The sequence below is a fragment of the Accipiter gentilis genome, chromosome 35 (assembly GCF_929443795.1).
Source record: "Accipiter gentilis chromosome 35, bAccGen1.1, whole genome shotgun sequence".
Taxonomy (NCBI): Eukaryota; Metazoa; Chordata; class Aves; order Accipitriformes; family Accipitridae; genus Astur; species Astur gentilis.
Window position 1 is genome coordinate 9,877,184 of NC_064914.1, and position 20,507 is coordinate 9,897,690.

The window sequence follows — 20,507 nt, forward strand, 5'->3', positions numbered from 1 at the left end:
ATTTCCCACCATGCCCTGGGGGGGGGGGGGGTGGCGGGGGGGACCCTAAATCCCCCTCTAAGCCGCAGCTCAGCAGGGATTAGCCCGGGCCATGGCGCTGGGACGGAGGGGTGAGCGTGGGGCTTGGGGGTCCTGGGGGGACCAGGCCAGGGGGGCTGGGGGGTGCTTGGGGGTCCCTGACACATCCTGGGGGGCCCAGAGGGGGGAGCTGGGGGGACACAGGGAGTCTCTAACCCATGCTAGGATCCCTGGAGGGGGGTGTCACAGGGGTCTGTGTCCCATGTTGGGGGCCCTGGGGAGGGTTAAAGGGGTTCCCTGCCCCGTGTTGGGGGGCTCTGAGAGGGTCACAGGGGCATCCCCAACCCATGCTGGGGGCCTAAGGGGGGCAAATGGGGGGCTCTGACCCACATTGAGGGTGCTGGGGGGGTTACCTGCAGTCCCTGACCCACACAGGGGGGTTGGAGGGGGGGGACAGTCCCTGACCCATGTTGTGGGCTGTGGGGGGCTCACGGGGAGTCTCTGACCCACAGTGGGGGGTCCAGGAGGGCCCTGACCTGCCCTGGGGGGGGTCACAGGGGGTACGTGTCCCACGTTGGGGGCCCTGAGGGGGGGTCAGAGGGGGTCTCTGGTGGATATTGGGGGGCACCGGGGCGGGGGGGGGGCCCTGACTCACACTGGAGTGCCCAGGGGCTGGTGCCCTGCGGCTGCTGGAGGAGGCCCTGGGCCCCCCCCCCCCGGCTCCGGGCGCAGCAGCTCCTGGGGGTGCTGCAGAGCCCCCTCTTCCAGGCCCTGCTCGGTACGGGGGGGCCATGGGGGGCTGGGGGAGGGGGTGGAGGGAGGTGGGGGCTGGGAGGGAGTGGGTTGATGGGGGGGCCAGAGGTGGGGGAGACGGGGGGTGGGGAGTGGGGTGGGGGGTGATGCGGGGTCACTGGGTGGGGGGGCTAATTCGCTATTAATTAAGAGGGGGACGGTTGGGGAGGGGGATTTGGGGGGTGTTGGGGGGGGCACAGCCCCTGACACCCCCCCCGCCCCCCTGCCCCGGTCCTGCAGACATCCAGGAGAGCTACGAGGCGACAGTGGCGGAGGCCCCCCCCGCGCCCCCGCGGCTCCGGGTAACCCCGACACCCCCCGACAGACCCCCGGTACCCCTCAGGGCTGTTGCGTCGCACACCCTGTCACGCTGCGGGGGTGTCCCCGTGTCGTCGCCCCCCCCCCCCCCCCCCCCCCCCGGGTGTCGCAAGCCCGGTCGGGCTGTTGCTCAGCCATCGTGTCAGGGTGTTGCGCGTCCCCGCGGGGTGTCCCGTCCCCCCCGTCACGGTGTCGGGTTGTCACCCCCCCCCCCCCCAAGGTGTGTGTGTGTCCGTGTGTCTGTCCTCTCCCCCCCCCCCCCCCCAGGCTGTTGCACCCCCCACCCCCGTCGGGGTGTCGCCCCCCCCCCCGGTGCCGCCCCCCCGCTGACGGTGCCGGCTGTGGCCCCCCCCCAGCTCCTCCCGGGGGCGGCAGGGGAAGGGTTAACCCCCCCGCCCCGCCCCCCGCCCGGCTCCGCTCCGGCTCCGCCGCCGCCGCCGCGTCCCCCCCGTCCTCCGCCCGCGGCCTCTCCTCGCCCGCCCGCCCCGTCCCGTCCCCGCTCCCCCGCTCCCCCCTCCCCGTCCTCCCCCGCCCGCCGCTCCCCCGGCCCCGCTCCGACCGGATCCCGCGGTACCGCCGGGGCTCCGGGGGCTCCGGTCCCCCAGCCCCGCTGTCCTCCATCCCCGGTCCTCCATCCTTCATCCCCCCCCCCCCGCCCCCCCCACCCCCGCCCCCCCGCTCCTCCGTCCATCCCCCGGTCCTCCATCCTCCGTCCTCCATCCCGCCATCCCCCGGTCCTACAGCCCCCCACCCCGGTTCTCCATCCTCCATCCCCGGTCCTCCATCCTTCATCCCGCCCCGGTCCTCCCTCCATCCTCTGGTCCTCCAGCCCCCCCTCCCCTCCCCAAGCCCCCGGTTCTCCAGCCACCCCGGTCCTCCTTCGCCCCCGGCCCCAGCTCCGCCGACCCCCCCTTCCCCCCCCCCGCCCCGTTCCCATCCCGCCCCCCCCCCCCCCTCCCCCGCCCCGGGCGGCCCCGGCCGAGCCCCCCGCCCGCCCCGGCGGCCCATGAGCGCCGGCCCCGGCCCCGGCCGCCGCCATGGACTGTCTGTGCATCGTCACCACCAAGGTACGGCCGGGGCCGGGGCCGGGGCCGGGGCTGGGGCCGGGGGGGGGCCCCGGGGGCAACGGGGGGGGGTCGGCGGGGCCGGGGTCGGGACGGGACCGGGGACCGTGGGGCGGCAGTGGGCGCCTCTCTGGGCTCCTGGGGGGATGCTCTGGGGGTCCTTGGGGGCCGCTCTGGGCTCCCGAGGGGGCTACTCCATGATCCTGGGGTCCTGTCTGGGCTCCTTGGGGAGCCACTTTATGGTCCGGGGAGGGGGTCCCCAGCGGCCGCTCTGGGCTCCCGAGGGGGCTACTCCATGATCCTAGGGGTCCTGTCTGGGCTCCTGGGGGGGGGGGGGGGGGGGGGGGGAGTATGCTCTATGGTCCGAGGGGGTCCTGGGGGGGTCCTCTCTGGGTTCCTGGGGGGCTGCTCTATGGTCCTGGAGGGATGCTAGTGGGTCCTGGGGGTCCTCTCTGTGCTCCCCAGGGGGTCCTCTCTGTGGTCCTGCCGGGTGGCCACTCTATGGTCCTGGGGGGGATGCTCTGTGGTCCTGAGGGTCCTGCGGGGGTCACTCTGTGCTCTTGGGGTCCTCTCTGTGGTCCTGAGGGGCCGCTCTCTGTCACGGGGTGGGGGTGGGGGGCGTCCTCTCTGTGCTCCCAAGGCCTCCCCATGTCACAGCACGGGGGGGTGTCTCGCGTATGGTTTTGGGGAGGGGGGGAACGTGCCGCTGGGGCCTGTCCATCGCGAGGGGACTGTAGGTCTCTATGGCGCTGGAGGACCAGGTGGTCCCTGTCCATCCCACGGCGGGGGGGGGGGGGGGTGGTGGTGTCTCTCTACCGGGGTGACGGCTGTTGGTGTCGATGGTATTGGGGGTCTGGGGGGGGCTGACACCCCCACGACCTGCACGGGGTGACACAGCCGCCGACTGTGTAACCCCGTGCTGGTCGTGGGGGTGTCGCCCCCCCCCCCCCCCCCAAAAAATCACGGGGGCGTTTGACATGTGGCGGGTGCGTGTGTTGCCATGGCGCCGCGCGTGGGGGGACGCGCGCGCGCGCGCACACACACACACACACACACACCGGGCAGCGGGTGTGAACACGCGTGTGCCGGGCGGGGGGGTACGGTTGTTGCTCCCCCCCCCCCCCCCCGCGGCCTACACGGGGCCTTGGCGTCACCCAGCGGTATTTTAGGCCTGGTGTGGGCCGCGGGGGTGGGCGACACCCCCACACCCCCCTCCTCCCGCCTGCGCCCCCCCCTCCCCTCCTGCCCGTCCCCCCCCCCGCCCCCCTCTCCCCTGCCTGCGCCCCCACCTCCCCTCCAGGGCTGCCCGCGCCCGCTCGCGCCGTCGCCAGGCGACGCGGCCCCTCCCCGTTGCCAGGCGACGCGGCCCCGCGGCGTTGCCCGGCAACGGTCGGCCGGAGGCAGTGCGGGAGGGCGGGGGGAAGCTCCGCCCACCCCTCCCACCCCCCCACGTGCGCGCGGTCCCCGCGCATGCGCCGGAGCGGTGCTTACCTCTCTCTCCCCCCCCCTTCCCCTCCGTTAACTCTTGGCGCTTCGGGTTGCCACGACGACCCGGGGCGGGGCTTCGTACGGGTCCCCGGAGGGGTCAGCGCGGAGTACCGCGGCCGGGAGGGGGCAGGCCGGGCCCAGTACGGGGGGCCCGGAGGGGTCAGGCCGCGTCCGGGGCGGGGGTCAGTCGGGGTGCGGGTCCCTCCCGGGCCCGGGGCCTGTCCTCGGGGGTTGGGGGGTGGTGTCAGAGCGGGCCGGGTACAGTGGCCCGGAGGGGTCAGGGCGGGCCCGGTACGGAGGCCCGGGGGGGTCAGTCCCGGTCATTCGCCCCCGCCCGCCCCCCCGCGCCGTTAATCCCGGCGGCGGGCGGGTAATCGCGGCCGCAATCGGCGGGCGGGGCCCGATGGAGGCGGCGGGGGGGCCGGGATGGCGGGCCCGGGCCCGGGCGGGCGCGGGGCGCTGGGGGCGGCGGGGCCCCTCCGGCCGCCCGGCTGCTTCTCGCCGCTGCTCTGCCAGTGCCGGGTGGTCTGGCGGGACCGGAGCCTCTCGCTGGCCTTCGGCTGCAAGGTGGGGCGGGGGGGGCCGCGGTCGGGGCGCTGGGAGAGCTGGGGGCACTGGGACGGCGTACTGGGGGAGCTGGGGGCGCTGGGAGAGCTGGAGTCAGGGTATCGGGACACTGGGATGGTGTACTGGGGGAGCTGAGGGCACTGGGAGAGCTGGAATCAGGGTACTTGGGGCACTGGGTTGGCGTACTAGGGATACTGGGGGCACTAGCGTGGCACACTGGGTGTACTGAGGATACCGGGGGCACTGGGGGAGCTGGAATCAGGGTACTGGGGGCACTGGGATGGCATATTGGGGATACTGGGAGAGCTGGGCTGGTGGGGCTGGGGGCACTGGGACAGGGTACCAGGGATACTGGGAGGACTGGAAGAGCTGGAGTCAGGGTACTGGGAGTACTGGGAGAGCTGGAACTGGGTTGCTTGGGGGCGCTGGGGCAACTGGAACAGAGCTGGGATAGGGACACTGGGGGATTTAGGATGGGGGCCACTGGGAATACTGGGAGATCTGGGACTAGGGGCACTGGGAAAGCTGGGGTGAGGGTACTGGGAGGCACTGGGGGAGCTGGGAGGGGGCACCAGGCCCCCCCTGCCTGTGTCCGGCTGCGAGGTTGCGCTGGGAGGGACCAGAGAGATACTGGGAGCATCGGCAGCGGCTCCCACCGCGTGGGTCGGGGGCTCACTGGGAGCCCCCTAGTGTCGCTGGGGGCTGGCAGGGGGGTCACCCAGTTTGAGGCGGGGGATCTGGCCCAGGTCGGGGGGGTCCCAGCCTCCCCCCCCCCCCCCCGCCCCGCCCCGCCCCGGTTTAGCCCTTAATCCCCGCCCGGGATTGGCCAGGGCGCAAATCGCTGCTGGGATTAAACTGGTGCTGCCTGGGTCCCCCGCGGGGGGGGGAGGTGACCCCCCCCCCCCCCCCCCGCTCTGTCACTGCCGGTAATTAACTGGGTCTCCCCCGGGCCCTGCCAGCGCCCGCTCTAATTTCTGCGGATTCTTAATTAATCTTAGTTAATTGGGAGCTCGGGGGGGCATGGGGATTCCCCCCCCCCCCCGCCGTGTCGTGCCCCCTCCCGAGCCCTGTGTCTCCCGCAGAAGTACCGGTACCAAGATGAGGACAGCCCCCCCCTGGAGCAGAGCCCCGCCCACCTCCCCAGCCAGGTAAGCCCCGCCCACAACGGCCACGCCTCTAGGCTCAGTTGGCCCCGCCCATGTGTCAGTAAGCCCCGCCCCTGCAGTGGCCCCCTCGAGCGGTGGGACCCCCCTCCCGCATGTCACACAGGTCACGGGGGTGTCATGGGGGTCGTGGTGATGTCATATGGGTTGTGGTGATGTCACCTGCGGCATCACTCAGGTCGTGCCAGTGTCATGGGGGTCGTGGCGATGATGTCACATGGGTCGTGGTGATGTCACAGGCGGCACCAGGCGGGTTGCGACAGTGTCACGGGGTCATGGTGGCGTCACATACAGCATTGCACGGGTTGTGATGGTGTCACAGGGTCATGGTGTTGTCATCTGGATTGTGGTGATGTCACCTGCGGCGTTGCTCTGGTCATGCCAGTGTCATGGGGGTCACGTACAGTGTCACGGAGGTTGTGATGGTGTCACAGGGGTTGTAGTGATGTCACGCAGGTTGTGGTGATGCCACGTGCGGTGTCACTCAGGTCGTGCCAGTGTCACGGGGGTTGTGGTGGCATCACATACAGTGTCACGCAGGTTGTGATGGTGTCACAGGGTCGTGGTGATATCACATGCGGTGTCACTCAGGTCGTGACAGTGCCACAGGAGTTGTGGTGGTGTCATGCATGGTGTCGCGTGGGTTGTGATGGCGTCACCTGGGTCATGACAGTGTCACAGGCAGTGCCCCACAGTGTCCCCCAGCCGGGGCACTGTTGTCTGGATGTCTCACAGCTTATGGTGCTGTCGCACACGGTGTCACAGGGTTCGTGTCAGTGTCACACAGCGTCCATCCCATGCTGTCACACAGCCCTGTTGCTTTCCCTCGGCTGTGGGGCTGTTGCACAGGCGGCCTGTGCCTGGGACAGTGCTGGGGTGGAGGTGTTGGGGTGTCGGGGTGTGGGTGTTTGTTTGGTGTCAGGGTGTGGGGTGCAGGTGTTGGGGTGTCAGGGTGTCAGTGCTGGGGTGTCAGGGTGTGGGTGTTGGGTGTCAGGGTGTGGGGTGCGGGTGTTTGTTGGGTGGCAGGGTGTTGGGTGCCGGGGTGTGGGTATTTCTTGGGTGTCAGAGTGTTTGTTGGGTGTCAGGGTGCTGGGGTGTCAGGGTGTGGGGTGCAGGTGTTTGTTGGGGTGTCAGGGTGTCGGTGCTGGGGTGTCAGGGTGTGGGTGTTTGTTGGGTGTCAGGGTGTCGGGTGCAGGAGTTTGTTGGATGTCAGGGTGTTGGGTGCTGGGGTGTGGGTATTTCTTGGGTGTCAGGGTGTTGGGGTGTTAGGGTGCGGGTGTTTGGGTGATGGGTGCTTTTTGGGATGTCAGGGTGCGGGTGTTTGTTGGGTGACAGGGTGTTTGTTGGGTGTTAGGGTGCAGGTATTTGTTGGGTATCAGGTGTTGGGGTGTCAGGGTGGGGGTGTTTGCTGGGTTTCAGGGTGTTTGTTGGGTGACAGGGTGCAGGTGTTGGGTGTCAGGTGTTGGGGTGTCAGGGTGGGGGTGTTTGCTGGGTTTCAGGGTGTTTGTTGGGTGACAGGGTGTTGGGTGTTTGTTGGGTGTCAGGTGTTGGGGTGTCAGGGCGCAGGTCTTTGTCAGGCATTTGTCGGGTGTTGCCGGTCGTCGGGTGCTGCACTTGCCTGTCTCACGCCCCCCCTGTGTCACACGCGTGTGCCTGCAGCTCGGGGGGGGGGTGTCCGGGTCCCCCAACTCCCCCATGGCGGGGGGGGGGGGTACCCCGCTGTGGGCGGGGCCGTGGGCGGGGCCGGCTCCATCCGGGGCTGCGGGCAGGGGGGGCGGGGGGGGCCATGTTGGTCTCGGTCTGGTTCGCCAAGAAAATGGGGCGGCGGATCCTGGGCAGCATCCGGAGGAGCCGGCGGGGGCCGGTACGGGTCGGGGGGGGGTGATGGGGAGGGGGGGGTATTTCCCATCATCCTTTGCTCTGCGCACCCCCCCCTAAGGGGGAGGGGCTGGGGGGGCATCCCCATCCTCCTGTTGCCGTGGCGACGGCCGCTGCGGCGTTGCCGTGGTAACTGGGGGGGGTGGGTCTGACCCCCGCTGGTGTGACGACCCCCCCCATCCTCCTACCACCCCCCCCCCCAGGCCAACTCGCCCCCCGTCATCGTCAACACCGACACGCTGGAGGCCCCCGCCTACGTGAGTGTGTCCCCCCCGGGTCCCCCCCTGTGACCCTCCCGGGTCCCCCGGACCCCCCCCCACCCCCCCTGACCCCGTCTCCCCGCAGGTGAACGGCACCGAGGGCGAGATGGAGTACGAGGAGATCACGCTGGAGCGGGTGAGACCCCCAACACCCCCCCCCCCCAAGACCCCTGGGGACACCCCCAGGCCCTGACCAAGTTGGAGTCCCCAACACCCCCCTGGGCCCCCCCCACAGCTCCCTGACAGCCCCCCCTGGGACTCCCAAACACCCCTGGAGCTCCCCAAGTCCCTGACACCCCCTCGGACCCCTTGACCTCCCTGGAGCCCCCTAGCCCCCTTCTCCCAGTCCCCTGACCCTCCAAGATCCCCTGGAGTGCCCCAAGGCCCCCCCCCCCCCCAACCATTTCAGCCCCCTCATCTCCCCAGCAGCCCCCAAATTCCTCCCTGTGATCCTGGGGCACTCCATATCCCCCCCAGCTCCCCAGTACCCCCTGAGATCCCCCAAAAATGCTGGCATTCACCCCCCCCCCCAGCTCCCTGACACCCCCTGGCCCCCCCCAGCTCCCCCTCGTGGACACCACAACCCTCCTGGGGGCTGCTCAGCCCCCCAGTACCCCCCTGGGTCCCCCCAACATCGAGTCCCTTGTCCCCATGCGGGGTCTGGGGGTGCTCCCAGCCCCATTGTGGGGTGTGGGGGTGGTCCCCCTCCCCCCCCAGTGCTGACGGTCCCCCATCCCCCCCCAGGGTAACTCAGGTTTGGGGTTCAGCATCGCGGGGGGCACCGACAACCCCCACGTCGGGGATGACCCCAGCATCTTCATCACCAAGATCATCCCCGGCGGTGCCGCTGCCCAGGATGGGCGGCTCAGGTGGGAACCCCTGTCGTCCCCCCCCACCCCCCACCCCAGCGCCCTGACCTCCCCTAAACCACTCCGGGACGCCCAAGTCTGTCTGGGTCCTCCCAGACCCCACCTGGGACACCCAGACACCCCCTGGGACCCCCAAGTCCCCCGTGAACCCCCCTAGACCTTGTACAGGTGCTGCAGTGTGTGTCTGGTGTTGGATAGGGCCCCCCCCAGACCCTCCCCTGGAGCCCTCCAAGAATCCCCAGCCCCCCCCGGACACACCCTGGAGCCCCCCGAACGCCCCTAGATGCCATCCAGGCACAGAGCAGGCATTTGGCAGTGGGAGGTAGGGCCCCTTGGCCCGCTACCCCCAAGACCTTCCCCTGGAGCTCCCCGGGACACTCCCCAGCCCCCCCTGGTCTGAGCGGGTGCCTGCGCAGGGTGAACGACAGCATCCTGTTCGTCAACGAGGCGGACGTGCGGGAGGTGACGCACAGCGCGGCCGTGGAGGCGCTGAAGGAGGCCGGTGCCGTTGTCCGCCTCTACGTCATGCGCCGCAAGGCCCTGGCCGAGAAGGTGGTGGAGGTCAAGCTCATCAAGGGGCCCAAAGGTACAGGGGAACCTCCTCCCCCCCCGCCCCAGCCTGGGACTAGCACCGGGACCCCCAAACCTACGGAACCCCAGGGACCAGCGCTGGGAGCCCTGGGGATCGACACCGGGACCCCCAAACCCATGGAGCTCCATGGGATCCCCTCAGGGACCTCCGAACCTGGGGACCCCTAGGGACCATCATCGCTGGGACCCCCAAACTTGGGGACCCCCATGGACCCCTCCCAGGGACCTCTATGGACTGGCCCTGGGACCACCAAACCCTCATGGGAGTCCCATGGGGTCGCCCCAAGGACCCCAAAATCTGAGGACCCCCTGATACCCCCCACAGACCAACACTGGGACCGCCAAACCTGGGGAGCCCCACTGACTGGGACCCTCCCAAGGACCCCCAGGCCAAGACTGGCACCCGCAGGACACCTGTGGGGACCCTCCACCCTCGGGGACCCCCAACTGTGGGGTTGCCCTGACCTCTGCCTCCCCCCCAGTCCTCCAAACCTTGGGGACCCCAAAGCTGGGGACACCCAGGGCTTCCCCAGCTGGTGGGGCAGGGTGGGGGGTGACACAGTGTGGGGGTCCCTGCCCTGAACCCCCCCCTTCTCACCCCCACTCAGGGCTGGGGTTCAGCATCGCGGGGGGCGTGGGGAACCAGCATATCCCGGGGGACAACAGCATCTACGTCACCAAAGTCATCGAGGGCGGCGCTGCGCACAAGGACGGGCGGCTGCAGATCGGGGACAAGATCCTGGCCGTGAGCGGGGACGGGGACACAATGGGGACATGGACACCATGGGGACACCCTAGGGATAGGATGGGGACACAGTGGGGCTGGGGACACCCTGGGGACAGGGATGGGATGAGGGCATGTTGGGGACAGGAAAGGGCAAGGACAGGACAGGACAGCTGCAAACTGGGGACAAGGTGCTGGCCGTGAGCGGCGGACAGGGGCAGGGACATGGTGGGGACTGGGACAGGGACGGGACACGGCCGTGTCCCTCTGTGTGTGTGTGTGTCCCCCGACGTCCCCGCGTCCCCGCAGGTGAACAATGTCAGCCTGGAGGATGTGATGCACGAGGACGCAGTGGCGGCGCTGAAGAACACCTACGACGTCGTCTACCTGCGGGTGGCCAAGCCGGCCGCCACCTTCCTCGGGGACGCCTTCGCCCCCCCTGACGTCACCAGCTGTGAGGGGGGGGACATGGCGGGGGGCTGGGGACACACACACACACAGGAGGGGGACACCGGATGCACTGTCCCCTCCCCAGGGCGGCGGGACCCCCCCATCCCCATCTCCACTGTCCCCATCCTGTCTGTCCCTGCTCTCCCGGTCCCTGCTGTCCCCCCTGACCCCACGGTCCCCCCCTGACCCCGCTGTCCCCGCTGTCCCCAGCCTACTCGGCGCACCTGGACGCGGACCTGGGTCCCCAAAGCTACCTGGGCCCCGAGTTCCCCCCGGCCATGACCCCCACGTCCCCCCGGCGCTACTCCCCCGGCCCCAAGGACCTGCTGGCTGAGGACGACGTCCCCAGGTACCGTCCCCGATGTCCCCGTGTCCCCTGGGCTTTTTCCCCACAGGCCTGGGGTGTCCCCGCATCCTTGGGATGTCCCCAAAGCCTGTCCCGGGGGTGTCCCACCATCCCTGGGGTGTCCTCATGTCCCTGGGCTCTCCCCATGGTCCCCAAGGGCATGTCCCTGCAGCGTCCCCGTGTCCCCAGGAGAACGTCCTGGGGCTGTCCCCACATCCTTGGGTTGTCCCCAAGGCGCCTCCCACCATCCCTGAGGGGTCCCTGGGCTGTCCGCAAGGGCACATCCCCGGGGGTGTCCCTTTGTCCCCTGGGCCGTCCCCAAGATGTGTCCCTAGGGTGTCCCCCCCATCCCCAGGGGTGTCCCCATGTCCCTGGGCTGTCCCTGAAGGCACGTCCCAGGACCGTCCCCATGTCCTGGGTGTCCCCACGTCCCTGGGGTGTCATGTCGCCCCGGGGCTGTCCCCACCTCGACGTCCCTTGTCTCCAGGGAGCCGCGGCGCATCATGATCCACCGGGGCTCGACGGGGCTGGGCTTCAACATCGTTGGGGGTGAGGATGGCGAGGGCATCTTCATCTCCTTCATCCTCGCCGGGGGCCCGGCCGACCTCAGCGGGGAACTGCGCAAGGGCGACCAGATCCTCTCCGTGAGTGATGCGGGCACGTGGCTGTCCCTGGTCCTGTCTCCGTCCCAGTCCTCGTCCCCACAGCCATGTGTCCCCGTTGTCAGCCCTGCAGCTGTCCCTGTCTTCCTCCCTGCGGTGACATGTCTCTGTCCCCATCGCCATCCCCATGGTGAAATGTCCCCATCGCCATCCCCATGGTGAAATGTCCCTGTAGGGAAGTGTCCCCAGTGCCATCCCCAAAGCTGTCCCCATCTCTCTAACTGCAGCGATGTGTCCCCATCCCCTTCGTCACCCTTAAGGTGGTGTGTCCCCATCATCGGCCCCACAGTGACACGCACCCCCATCGCCATCCCCCTCCCCATGGTGATGTGTCCCTGTCCCACAGGTGAACGGTGTGGACCTGCGCAGTGCCACGCACGAGCAGGCAGCGGTGGCACTGAAGAACGCCGGCCAGACCGTCACCATCATCGCCCAGTACAAGCCCGAGGGTGAGCGGGGAGGGGGTCCCTGGGGGGGGGGCGGTCCCTGGGTGTCCCTGAGGGTCCCCTGACCCCCCCCTCCCCCCCCCCCCGTTGTCCCCGCAGAGTACAGCCGCTTCGAGGCCAAGATCCATGACCTGCGGGAGCAGCTGCTGAGCAGCAGCCTGGGCTCGGGCAGTGCGTCCCTGCGCAGTGACCCCAAGCGCGGCTTCTACGTCCGGTCAGCGGGGACAGGGGACGTCGTGGGAGGCACTGGGGGGGGACACACGACAAGGCGACATGGGGACGGGGAGGTGTCCCCTGACGGCCGCGTCTCCCGGCAGGGCGCTGTTCGACTACGACAAGGCCAAGGACTGCGGGTTCCTCAGCCAGGCGCTCAGCTTCCGATTTGGGGATGTCCTCCATGTCCTGGACGCCTCTGACGAGGAGTGGTGGCAGGCACGGCACGTCCTGCCCCCTGGGCAGCCCCCCGACATCGGCTTCGTCCCCAGCAAGCGGCGGTGCGGCTGGGATGGGGACTGGGGGGGACTGGGAGGCAGTAGAGTGGGACTGGGGGGCACTGGGAAGCAGTAGGAAGGGAGTGGGGGCACTGAGATGTAGTAGGAAAGGGACTTGGGGGGCACTGGGAGGTAGTAGTGCGACTGGGACGCAGTAGGAGGGGACTGGCAGGCACTGGGGGAGACTGAGAAATAGTAGGAGGGGGGTGGGGGGAACTGGGAGGCAATAAAGGGATACTGTGCGGAACTGAAGGGGCCAGGAGCCCCCCCCATCATTTTTGTGCCCAGCAAGACCAGTGTATGCTGGGGGGGGGGCACTGGGAAGCACTGCAGGGGCACTAGGAGACCAGTCTGGGCTCTCTCTGGTGCAGGGTGGAGCGGCGGGAGTGGACGCGGCTAAAGGCGAAGGTGAGCCCTGTCCCCCCACAACCGGGGCCCCCCCTGGGCCCCCCCACACCTGCCCCCCCCCGCCTCTGCCTCTTACTCTCCTCTCTCCTCTCTCTGTCGCTGCCCCCCCCAGGATCGGGTCCCCGGATCGGGCTCGCAAGGTGGGTGCTGCCCCCCCCGTCTGTCCCCTGCTGTCCCCCTGTCTGTCCCCCTGCCCTGTGTCGTCCCCCCCGTCTGCTCTGATGCTGTCTCTGTCCCCCAACTCTGGCTGCTGCTCTGCGGGGGGGGCCCGGATGCCGGGGTCCCCTGGGGGGTGACAGGATGCGGGGGGAGGGGTCGACACCCCCATCCCAGATGTGGGGGGATCCCCTGGGGGCTGCACCCCCTGGATCTGGGGGTGACACCCCCCTGGATGCTGGGGCTCCCCCCAGTCCTGGGGGGGTCTCAGGGTGGGGGTGGCTCCCCCCGGATGCTGGGGTTCCCCCCTGCCAGGGCTGACATTGTGTCTGTCCCCACAGGGCGGGAGGACGTGGTGCTGAGCTACGAGACGGTGACGCAGATGGAAGGTGAGAGCGGGGGGGGGGTTGGGGCGGGTTTTGGGGGTCCTGTGTTCCCCCCCCAGGGCTCAGGACTCCCCTACTAACCCCCCCCGCCTCCCCCCCACCAGTGCACTACGCCCGCCCCATCATCATCCTGGGCCCCACCAAGGACCGCGTGAATGACGATCTCCTCTCCGAGTTCCCTGACAAGTTTGGCTCCTGCGTCCCCCGTGAGTGGGGACACGGGGAAGGGGGGGACGGGGGGACCCCCCCACGCTGTCCCTGGGGGGGTCCCAAGGTGTCCCTGTCCCCACTGGCTGTCCCCAGCCCCACCACCATGACCCTATCCCCATCCCCACAGCCACGCGTCCCCCTGTCCCCATCCCCACACTGTCCTCAAACATGATGTGGTCCAAGGGGGTGGCCCACGAGGTGGATGGCACAACTACTGCCCTTGTCTGCGTCTCCACATCCCTGTGCCCATCCCTATGTTGTCCCCATGCTCCCGTGCCCACCCCGGGCTGTCCCCATCCCTGTCCCCATCTCCATGTCCCTGTCCCCATCCCCTCATCCCTGTGCCCGTCCCCACGCTGTCCCAGTCCCCCCATCCCTGTGACCATCCCCACGCTGTCCCAGTCCCCTCATCCCTGTCCCCATCCCCACGTCCCCATCCCCTCATCTCTGTGCCTGTCCCCACGCTGTCCCAGTCCCCTCATCCCCGTCCCCATCCCCTCATCCCAGTGCCCGTCCCCATGCTGTCCCAGTCCCCCATCCCTGTGCCCGTCCCCATGCTGTCCCAGTCCACCATCGCTGTGACCGTCCCCACACTGTCCCAGTCCCCACATCCCCATCCCCTCATCCCTGTGCCCACCCCCACGCTGTTCCTGTCCCCAGACACGACGCGGCCCAAGCGGGAGTACGAGGTGGACGGGCGTGACTATCACTTTGTGGCCTCGCGGGAGCGGATGGAGAAGGACATCCAGGGCCACAAGTTCATCGAGGCCGGGCAGTACAACAGCCACCTCTACGGCACCAGCGTCCAGTCCGTGCGTGAGGTGGCCGAGCAGGTGGGGGACCGCCGAGGCGCGGGGCGGGGGGGGGGGGGGGGGGGGGGCGGGGGCCTCAAAGGTGGCACGGGGTGGGGGGTGGCCCCGTGGACATCAGAGGGCTGGCCCTGAGGGTGTCCCCAAGGATGGATGCTGGTGGCACTGGGGTGTCCTTGCTGGTGGCACTGGCATGTTCGTCACCACAGTGTCCCCGAGGGTGGCATGGGGGGGGGGGGGGGCCCAAGGGTGGCACTGGTGGGTGGCACTGGGGTGTCCCCACGGGCATCCCTGGGGGGGTCCCCGGGGCGTGGGCAGGGTGTGGCAGGGCGTGGCAGTGACGTTGCCGGGGGGGGGCGTGGCAGGGCAAGCACTGCATCCTGGACGTGTCGGCCAACGCGGTGCGGCGGCTCCAGGCGGCCCAGCTGCACCCCATCGCCATCTTCATCCGCCCCAAGTCCCTGGAGAACGTCCTGTGAGGGGCGGGGCTGCCTGCGAGGGGGCGGGGCCGGGGCGGGGCCTGAAGCGGCGGCCCCTGCACTGGGGCTGGAGGGAGCCGGGAGGGGGCGTGGTCTACCGGCGGGAGGGGGCGGGGCATATGCGAGGCGCGGGGCTGCGGGGAAGGCGCAGGCACTGCGGCTGGCGGGGGCGTGGCCTGCGTGCGGAGGGCGGTGAGAGTGGGCAGGGCTTGAGTGGGTTTTTCTCAGGCGCTGGTGGGTGGCCGGGGGACTGGTGGGCGGGGCCTGGGCTGAAGGCGGGGCTTGAGATCCTGGGGGAGGGGCTATGGGGAGGGGCTGGGGGCGGGGCCTGTGTTGGGATGGGGCTGGGGAGCCAGGGTGGGGCAGGCAGGGGTGGGGTAGGGGGGCGTGGCCTGGATTGGTCTCTCCGCCCCCAGGGAGATCAGCAAGCGGGTGACAGAGGAGCAGGCACGGAAAGCGTTCGACCGGGCGACCAAACTGGAGCAGGAGTTCACCGAGTGCTTCTCCGGTGGGGAGCGGGACCTCCCCATGGACCCACAGTCCCGTCCCGTCCCCCCCCCCGGGGCCCACAGACCCCCCCCCATGGGGACCCGCTGCCCCTCACGGGCACACACTAACCCCCCCCACGACCACCCCCTGCATGGGCAGCCCCACACAGGGACCATAAACACCCTCAGGCTTACCCCCCCCACCCCCCCCCCGCCACAAATAAACCTCCACAGGGATTCCTGAGACCACCCCAGTGACCAGAGCCCCCCCCCCCCCCCCGAGAAACCCCAGGATGACAGGGGCTCCCCTGTCCCCACCCAGCCCCACAGGGACACCCACAAGAATCCCTGGGACCTCTTCCCCCCCACGCCCTCCAGGAATTTCCCCCCAAACTCGGGGGTCCCTTCTGCCCCAGCCCCCCCATTAACCCTTTCCCCCTACTCCCTGCAGCCATGGTGGAGGGCGACAGCTTTGAGGAGATCTACCACAAGGTGAAACGCGTCATCGAGGAGCTCTCGGGCCCCTACATCTGGGTGCCGGCCCGCGAGCGGCTCTAGGGGTGGGAGACCCCCCCCTCCGGTCCCCCACACACAGCTCCCCCCGCACCGGCACCCCTCCTCCCCGGGGGGCCCCCCCCCAAACCGGCAGGGACCCCCTGCCCGGGGGTGGCTGCATGCACAGGACGCTGGGGAGGGGGGTGGCTCTGACACCCCGAAAGCGACTGGGGGGGAGGAGGGCAGGGGTGATAGCCCCCCCCCCCGGGGGTTGTGGGGCCCCCCCCACTCCAGCAGTGCCCCCCGGGGTCCCCGACGTCGGGGGCGGGGGGGGCTCTGAGCTGCCGCCCCCCCCCCCACACACACTTTGGACTTGAGTTTTTGTACATATAATCTCTATATTTGTACGCCCGCGGCGGTGGGGGCCCCCACCCAAACCCAGCCCCCCGCCCCGGCGGGTGGGGGTGGGGGGCCCAGAGGCCTGGGTCCCCTTGGAGGGGGGGGGGGGTTGTCCCCTGGGCCCCCCCCGGCGCAGCGGGGGTTTCCCCGGCGGGGGGGAGATGAGAGTATTTTGCATAGAAATATTATTGCTACCGTCAGGCGGGAATAAACCGAGTCGAGACGCCAGAGGCCTCTGTCTGGGGCGGGGGGGGCATATCAGGGGGCTGGGAGAGGTCAGGGAAATATTGGAGGGGGGGCAGGGGGTGTCCAGGGAAGGTTTAGGGGGTGGCAGGGTCTGGCGGGGCCCGTGCTGGTCTAGGGGGTCCAGTAGGGCTGTGGGATGGGGGACAATAGGACCTTGGGGAGCCCCAGCCTACGACTGACGGCATCCAGAGCCAATTGGGAAGGGAGGAAACTTCCCATTCGCTGCCGTGACCTGGGGGGGTGGGCCCCGCCGTGGGAATGTATGGAGGAGGGCGGGGTCTGACCCCACAGCGCCCCCTACAGGCGGTGGGAAAGGTGTCAGTGTTAATTAACGCCCGGTAATTAACAAAGAACAAGACGGTGGGGGGCGGGGGGGGGGGGATGGAGGCGGCTGCCCCTTTATTGTGGGGGGCCCGGGGGGGTCCCAGCCCCTCTCCCCACCTTGGTCTGGCAGTGGGGGGAAGGCAGGGCTGCCCCACGCCCCCGTCATGTGCCAAGGGGGGGCTCTGCTGAGACTACTGGGGGGGTCCCCAGGGTGGGGTGGGGGATCTCAGTCCCCCTTGGGGTGGGGGACAGAGGCCCCCCTGTAGTAGAGCAGCTGGGCCAGCAGGAGCCCGTTGCAGGCGGCCGAGGCGACGAACGTCAGGGCCAGCAGCGCGTCCCCTGTCTCCTGCGGGGACAAAGTGGGGGGGGTGTGGGGTGGGGGGATAGGGGGAGGGGGTTGGGGGTGCAAGGGGGAGGGGGAGCTTACCTGGAGGGATGTGAAGACCCGGGCCAGGGCCCCCCCCAGCAGGAGAGTGGTGGAGACCCCCGAGAGCTGCCCTGTGTGGCCCTGACGGTAGTTGGTGGCCGCCTGCAGCAGCTGGGGGGGGGACAGGGTTGGGGGGGACACCCAGAAGTCCGGGACAACCCCCCCCCCGTCCTCAAGGAACCCAGGAGTCCAGGTCCTCAAACCCCCCAGGGACCCAAACATGCAGCCCCACCCCGCAAACCCACCCGGAGGGACCCCGGCGTGTGTCCCCCCCTCCCCACCAGACACAGCCCCCCCGACGTACCCGGCTGAGGATGATGATGGGCAGATTTGCCGCCTGCAGGAGAGTGGCGAGGCCGGGGGGGGCATGGGGGGAGAGGAGAGCGCCCAGCAGCACCCCATAACCCGCCACGAACAGCAGCCCTGGGGGCACACACGACACACATGGCGGGAGGGCAGTCAGGGGACCCAGGTGTCCAGGCGCCCCCTCCCACCCCAAAAAGGATGCAGGCGTGCGGGTGCTGACCTCGGCCTGTGTGCCCCCCAAAGTGCTGGATGAGGAAGCCGATGGTCAGTGTCTGCAGGAGGAGAAAGAGAGCTTCCCCCCAGGCGCTGTGGGGTGGAGGGGGGGCAGTCAGGGGGGAGACCAAGGGGTACGCCCCCCCCAGCCAAGCCCCCCCCCTCCGGCCCCCCCACCTGAAGGGGAAGGCGCGGGCGCAGCCGTAGGCCACCGTCCCCCCCAGGGCCAGCAGCTCCAGCAGCACGGCCGGGACGCTCAGCCCGGCCCCGCTCCGGGCCCCCACCACCTTCAGCACCTGCGGCAGCTTCACTAGGGGGGGAACGTGGGGGGAGTGGGGGTGGCTGGGGGTGGCACCCCCAGCCCCCCACCACCCCACGGCCCCCCCCCCTCAAGCTCCCTCCCTGCCCCACAGCCACCCCCCTCTGCCCCATGGCCACCCTCAGACAACCCCCCCGCCCCACAGGTGCCCCCAAACTCTCCACGGAGCCCCCCCTGGGACCTCCCCTGCCCCACAACCACCCCCTCCACGTGCCCCCAAGACCCCTCCAGGGCCCCCCCATGCACCCCCCCAGTCCCCCGCCCCACCATAGAGGCACCCCCAAACACCCAAAGAGCCTCCTCGCCCCTTGCTCCCCCCCATAGGCCCCCTCCCCACCACAGAGGTGCCCCCAGACCCCCCCATAGCCCCCGCCCCGCCCCTCACCCATGACGGAGCCGGCGACGATGGCGTAACCGAGCGCTTTGCTGAGGAGGATTTTGAGGCACGGCACTGCGGGGGGGGGGGGGAACACGGACCGGGGAGGGAAATCAACGGGACCGGGGCGGGGGGGTGTCCCGGGGAGCGCCCCCCCTCCCCGTCAAATCCCGTTTCCGCCCAGGAACAAGATGGCGGCGCCGGTCCCTCCGCCCCCGGGCACTTCCGCCCGCCGGCAAGATGGCGGCCGTCCTTGATGGCGGCGGGCGGCCGCCCCCGCGCCCCGCCTCCCTCCGCCCACCACCGCCCCCGCCCGCGCCCCGCACCGTGCAGCAGGTGAAGCCGCAGGAAGAGCTCGTCGAAGCAGCGCTCGGGCAGGAGGAGCGGGACGAGCCAGCCGCGCAGCGCCTCCATGGCGGGCCGCCGCCGTTCTTCCGGGTACGGCGAGCCGGGCGCATGCGCGGCCCGGCCCGGCGATTGGCCGGCCCCCGGCCGCCATTGGCCCGTCCCCTTGTTCCCCGCACTGCGCCCGCGTCGCCCCCGCCCCGGCGCGCCCATTGGCCGCCGCTCTCAGCACCGCCCTTTCCCCCCGGGCGGCGGGAAGGCGCGGGCGCCGCGCCTGCGCACCGCACCGCCCCCGCCCGCCGCGCCTGCGCACTGCCGCCGCCGCCGCGCGCCCCCGGGAGGTCGTGCGGCGCCGCAAGATGGCGGCGGCGGCTGCTGCGGCGGCTTCGCTGTCCCGCGGGGCCGTGGCCCTCTGCGTCCTCTTCTACCTGCGCCTGCAGCGCGGGCGGCGGCTGCGAGAGGCCGCCCGGCGGCTGCGAGCCGCCCGCCACCGCCGGGCTCGGGCCCGGGGCCGGCGCCGCTTCGCGGCCCTGTGGCTGGGCGCGCGGTTGGGCCCGGGTTCGGTGCCGGCGGGCCGGGAGCGGCGGCTGTGGAGCAAGGCGCGGAGCTCGGCCTTCTGGGAGACGGTGCGGGCCAAGGCCTTCAGCCGCGGGGAGTGGGCCGAGAACTTCCGCCTGGGTCCCGCCACCTTCGACTTCCTCTGCGGGCGGCTGCGGGCGGCCATCCAGCGCCGCGACACCACCATGCGGCGGGCGGTGCCGGCCGAGGTGCGGCTGGCCCTCACCCTCTGGCGCCTGGGGGCCTGCACCGAGTACCGGGCGGTGGAGCAGCAGTTCGGCGTCTCCCGCTCCACCGTCTGCAAGATCCTGCGGGACGTCTGCGAGGCGGTGGTGGCCATCCTGGCCCCCGCCTATGCCGCTCCCCCCGCCGCCGCCGCCGGCTTCGCCCTGCCGCAGCTGGCCGGCGTCCTGGCCCGCCTCCGCGTCCCCATCCGCGCCCCCCCCCGAAGATGCCGCCAGTTACAGCGATGGGCGGGGCTGGCACGCGGTCGTGCTGCAGGCCGCTGTCGACGCCCGCGGCTGCTTCTGGGACATCGAGGTGAGCCGGCCCGGCCTGGGCCTGCGCGGCTCCGCTCTCTACCGCCGGGCGCAGCGGGGGGGGCTCTGCCCCGCGCCCCCCGCCCAGCTCGGTGGGGTGACCGTCCCCGCTTACCTGCTGGGCCGCCCCGGGGACCCCCTGCTCCCCTGGCTACTGCGCCCCTTCGGCGGGGCCGAGGCCTCACGGCGGCAGGGCCGGCGGCGTTTCAACGCCGGGGCGGCGGCGGCGCGGGCGGCGGCCGCCGGGGCGCTGGGGCGGCTGCGGGGCCGCTGGCGCTGCCTGCAGAAGCGCAACGACACCGACTTGGCCTTCCTGCCCACGCTGCTGGCCGCCTGCTGCCTCCTGCACAACGTCTGCCAGGCCCGGGGGGACCCCTGCCCCCCGCGGTGGCTCGCCCCTCCCCCCGGGGAGCTCCTGGGGGGGGAGGGGGGCGAGGAGGAGGAGGAGGAGGGGTTGCGGGACGGGGAAGAGGGGGATGGGGATGGGGAGGAAGGGCGGGGTGGGGCGGCGGCCGCTGCTGCCCGACGCATCCGCGAGGCGCTGGCCGCTGCGCTGCAGGGCTGAGGGACCCGGGAGTCGGGACCCACGGTGGGGGGGGACACATATGGGACGGACACGGAACACCCTGGCACGGGGGTGAGTCCTTCCAGCCATGGCAATAAAGGTGCGTTTGGAAAGAAACTGGACATGCTGAATCTTGCCCCAAAATGGAGGGCATGTCAAGGGGTGCAGCTTCTGTCCCCCCCCCACGGAAGGGTTGGGAGAGGGTTGTCTTGGGGGACCCCTACCCCATACCAGGGTCTCTCTCTCTCCCTTTCCTCCCCTCACCACAAGCCATGATTTTTTTTTTCCCAAAGTCACTTTTATTCCAATAAATAAACGTTACAAAAGGGGGT

General features: G+C 70.6%; 2 protein-coding genes across 8 annotated transcripts; one reads left to right on the forward strand and one right to left on the reverse strand.

Moving 5' to 3' along the window:
- Positions 1-94: 94 nt before the first annotated feature.
- DLG4 (discs large MAGUK scaffold protein 4) lies at positions 95-15,728 on the forward strand. Of its 7 annotated transcripts, none has more exons than XM_049792627.1 (22): positions 95-110; positions 1,051-1,112; positions 5,330-5,395; positions 7,492-7,545; positions 7,634-7,684; positions 8,293-8,417; positions 8,834-9,003; positions 9,617-9,753; positions 10,042-10,186; positions 10,393-10,531; positions 11,016-11,172; positions 11,537-11,639; positions 11,736-11,850; positions 11,954-12,130; positions 12,499-12,535; positions 12,648-12,675; positions 13,033-13,080; positions 13,182-13,283; positions 13,948-14,120; positions 14,462-14,571; positions 14,992-15,083; positions 15,515-15,721. In XM_049792627.1, the coding sequence occupies exons 5-22, from the start codon at positions 7,655-7,657 to the stop codon at positions 15,619-15,621; spliced, it is 1,995 nt and encodes a 664-aa protein (XP_049648584.1). In that variant the 5' UTR covers positions 95-110; positions 1,051-1,112; positions 5,330-5,395; positions 7,492-7,545; positions 7,634-7,654; the 3' UTR covers positions 15,622-15,721. The 7 variants fall into 7 exon arrangements, with proteins under 7 accessions (XP_049648584.1, XP_049648588.1, XP_049648585.1 ...); XM_049792631.1 differs by lacking the exon at positions 95-110 and adding an exon at positions 657-796; XM_049792628.1 differs by lacking the exons at positions 95-110; positions 1,051-1,112 and adding an exon at positions 2,080-2,195 and having other exon boundaries at positions 15,515-15,728.
- An 847-nt stretch (positions 15,729-16,575) lies between these two features.
- On the reverse strand, positions 16,576-18,583 carry MPDU1 (mannose-P-dolichol utilization defect 1). Its single transcript, XM_049792642.1, has 7 exons — positions 18,495-18,583; positions 18,178-18,243; positions 17,651-17,783; positions 17,481-17,566; positions 17,259-17,377; positions 16,955-17,065; positions 16,576-16,873 (listed from the first exon to the last, which is right to left on the reverse strand). Exons 1-7 carry the CDS (start codon positions 18,580-18,582, stop codon positions 16,754-16,756), a joined length of 723 nt encoding a protein of 240 aa, XP_049648599.1. The 5' UTR covers position 18,583; the 3' UTR covers positions 16,576-16,753.
- Between the last annotated feature and the right edge of the window lie 1,924 nt (positions 18,584-20,507).

Bases quoted from the DNA above. Each gene is read 5' to 3' on its own strand.
- DLG4 (XM_049792626.1), top strand. From the start codon at position 4,107: ATGGCGGGCCCGGGCCCGGGCGGGCGCGGGGCGCTGGGGGCGGCGGGG. The intron at 7,685-8,292 runs GTGAGACCCCCA...ATCCCCCCCCAG, and splicing joins AGGAGATCACGCTGGAGCGG to GGTAACTCAGGTTTGGGGTT. The intron at 8,418-8,833 runs GTGGGAACCCCT...GTGCCTGCGCAG, and splicing joins GCCCAGGATGGGCGGCTCAG to GGTGAACGACAGCATCCTGT.
- MPDU1 (XM_049792642.1), bottom strand. From the start codon at position 18,582: ATGGAGGCGCTGCGCGGCTGGCTCGTCCCGCTCCTCCTGCCCGAGCGC. The intron at 17,567-17,650 runs GTGGGGGGGCCG...TCCACCCCACAG, and splicing joins GCCCGCGCCTTCCCCTTCAG to CGCCTGGGGGGAAGCTCTCT. The intron at 16,874-16,954 runs GTAAGCTCCCCC...TTGTCCCCGCAG, and splicing joins GGGTCTTCACATCCCTCCAG to GAGACAGGGGACGCGCTGCT.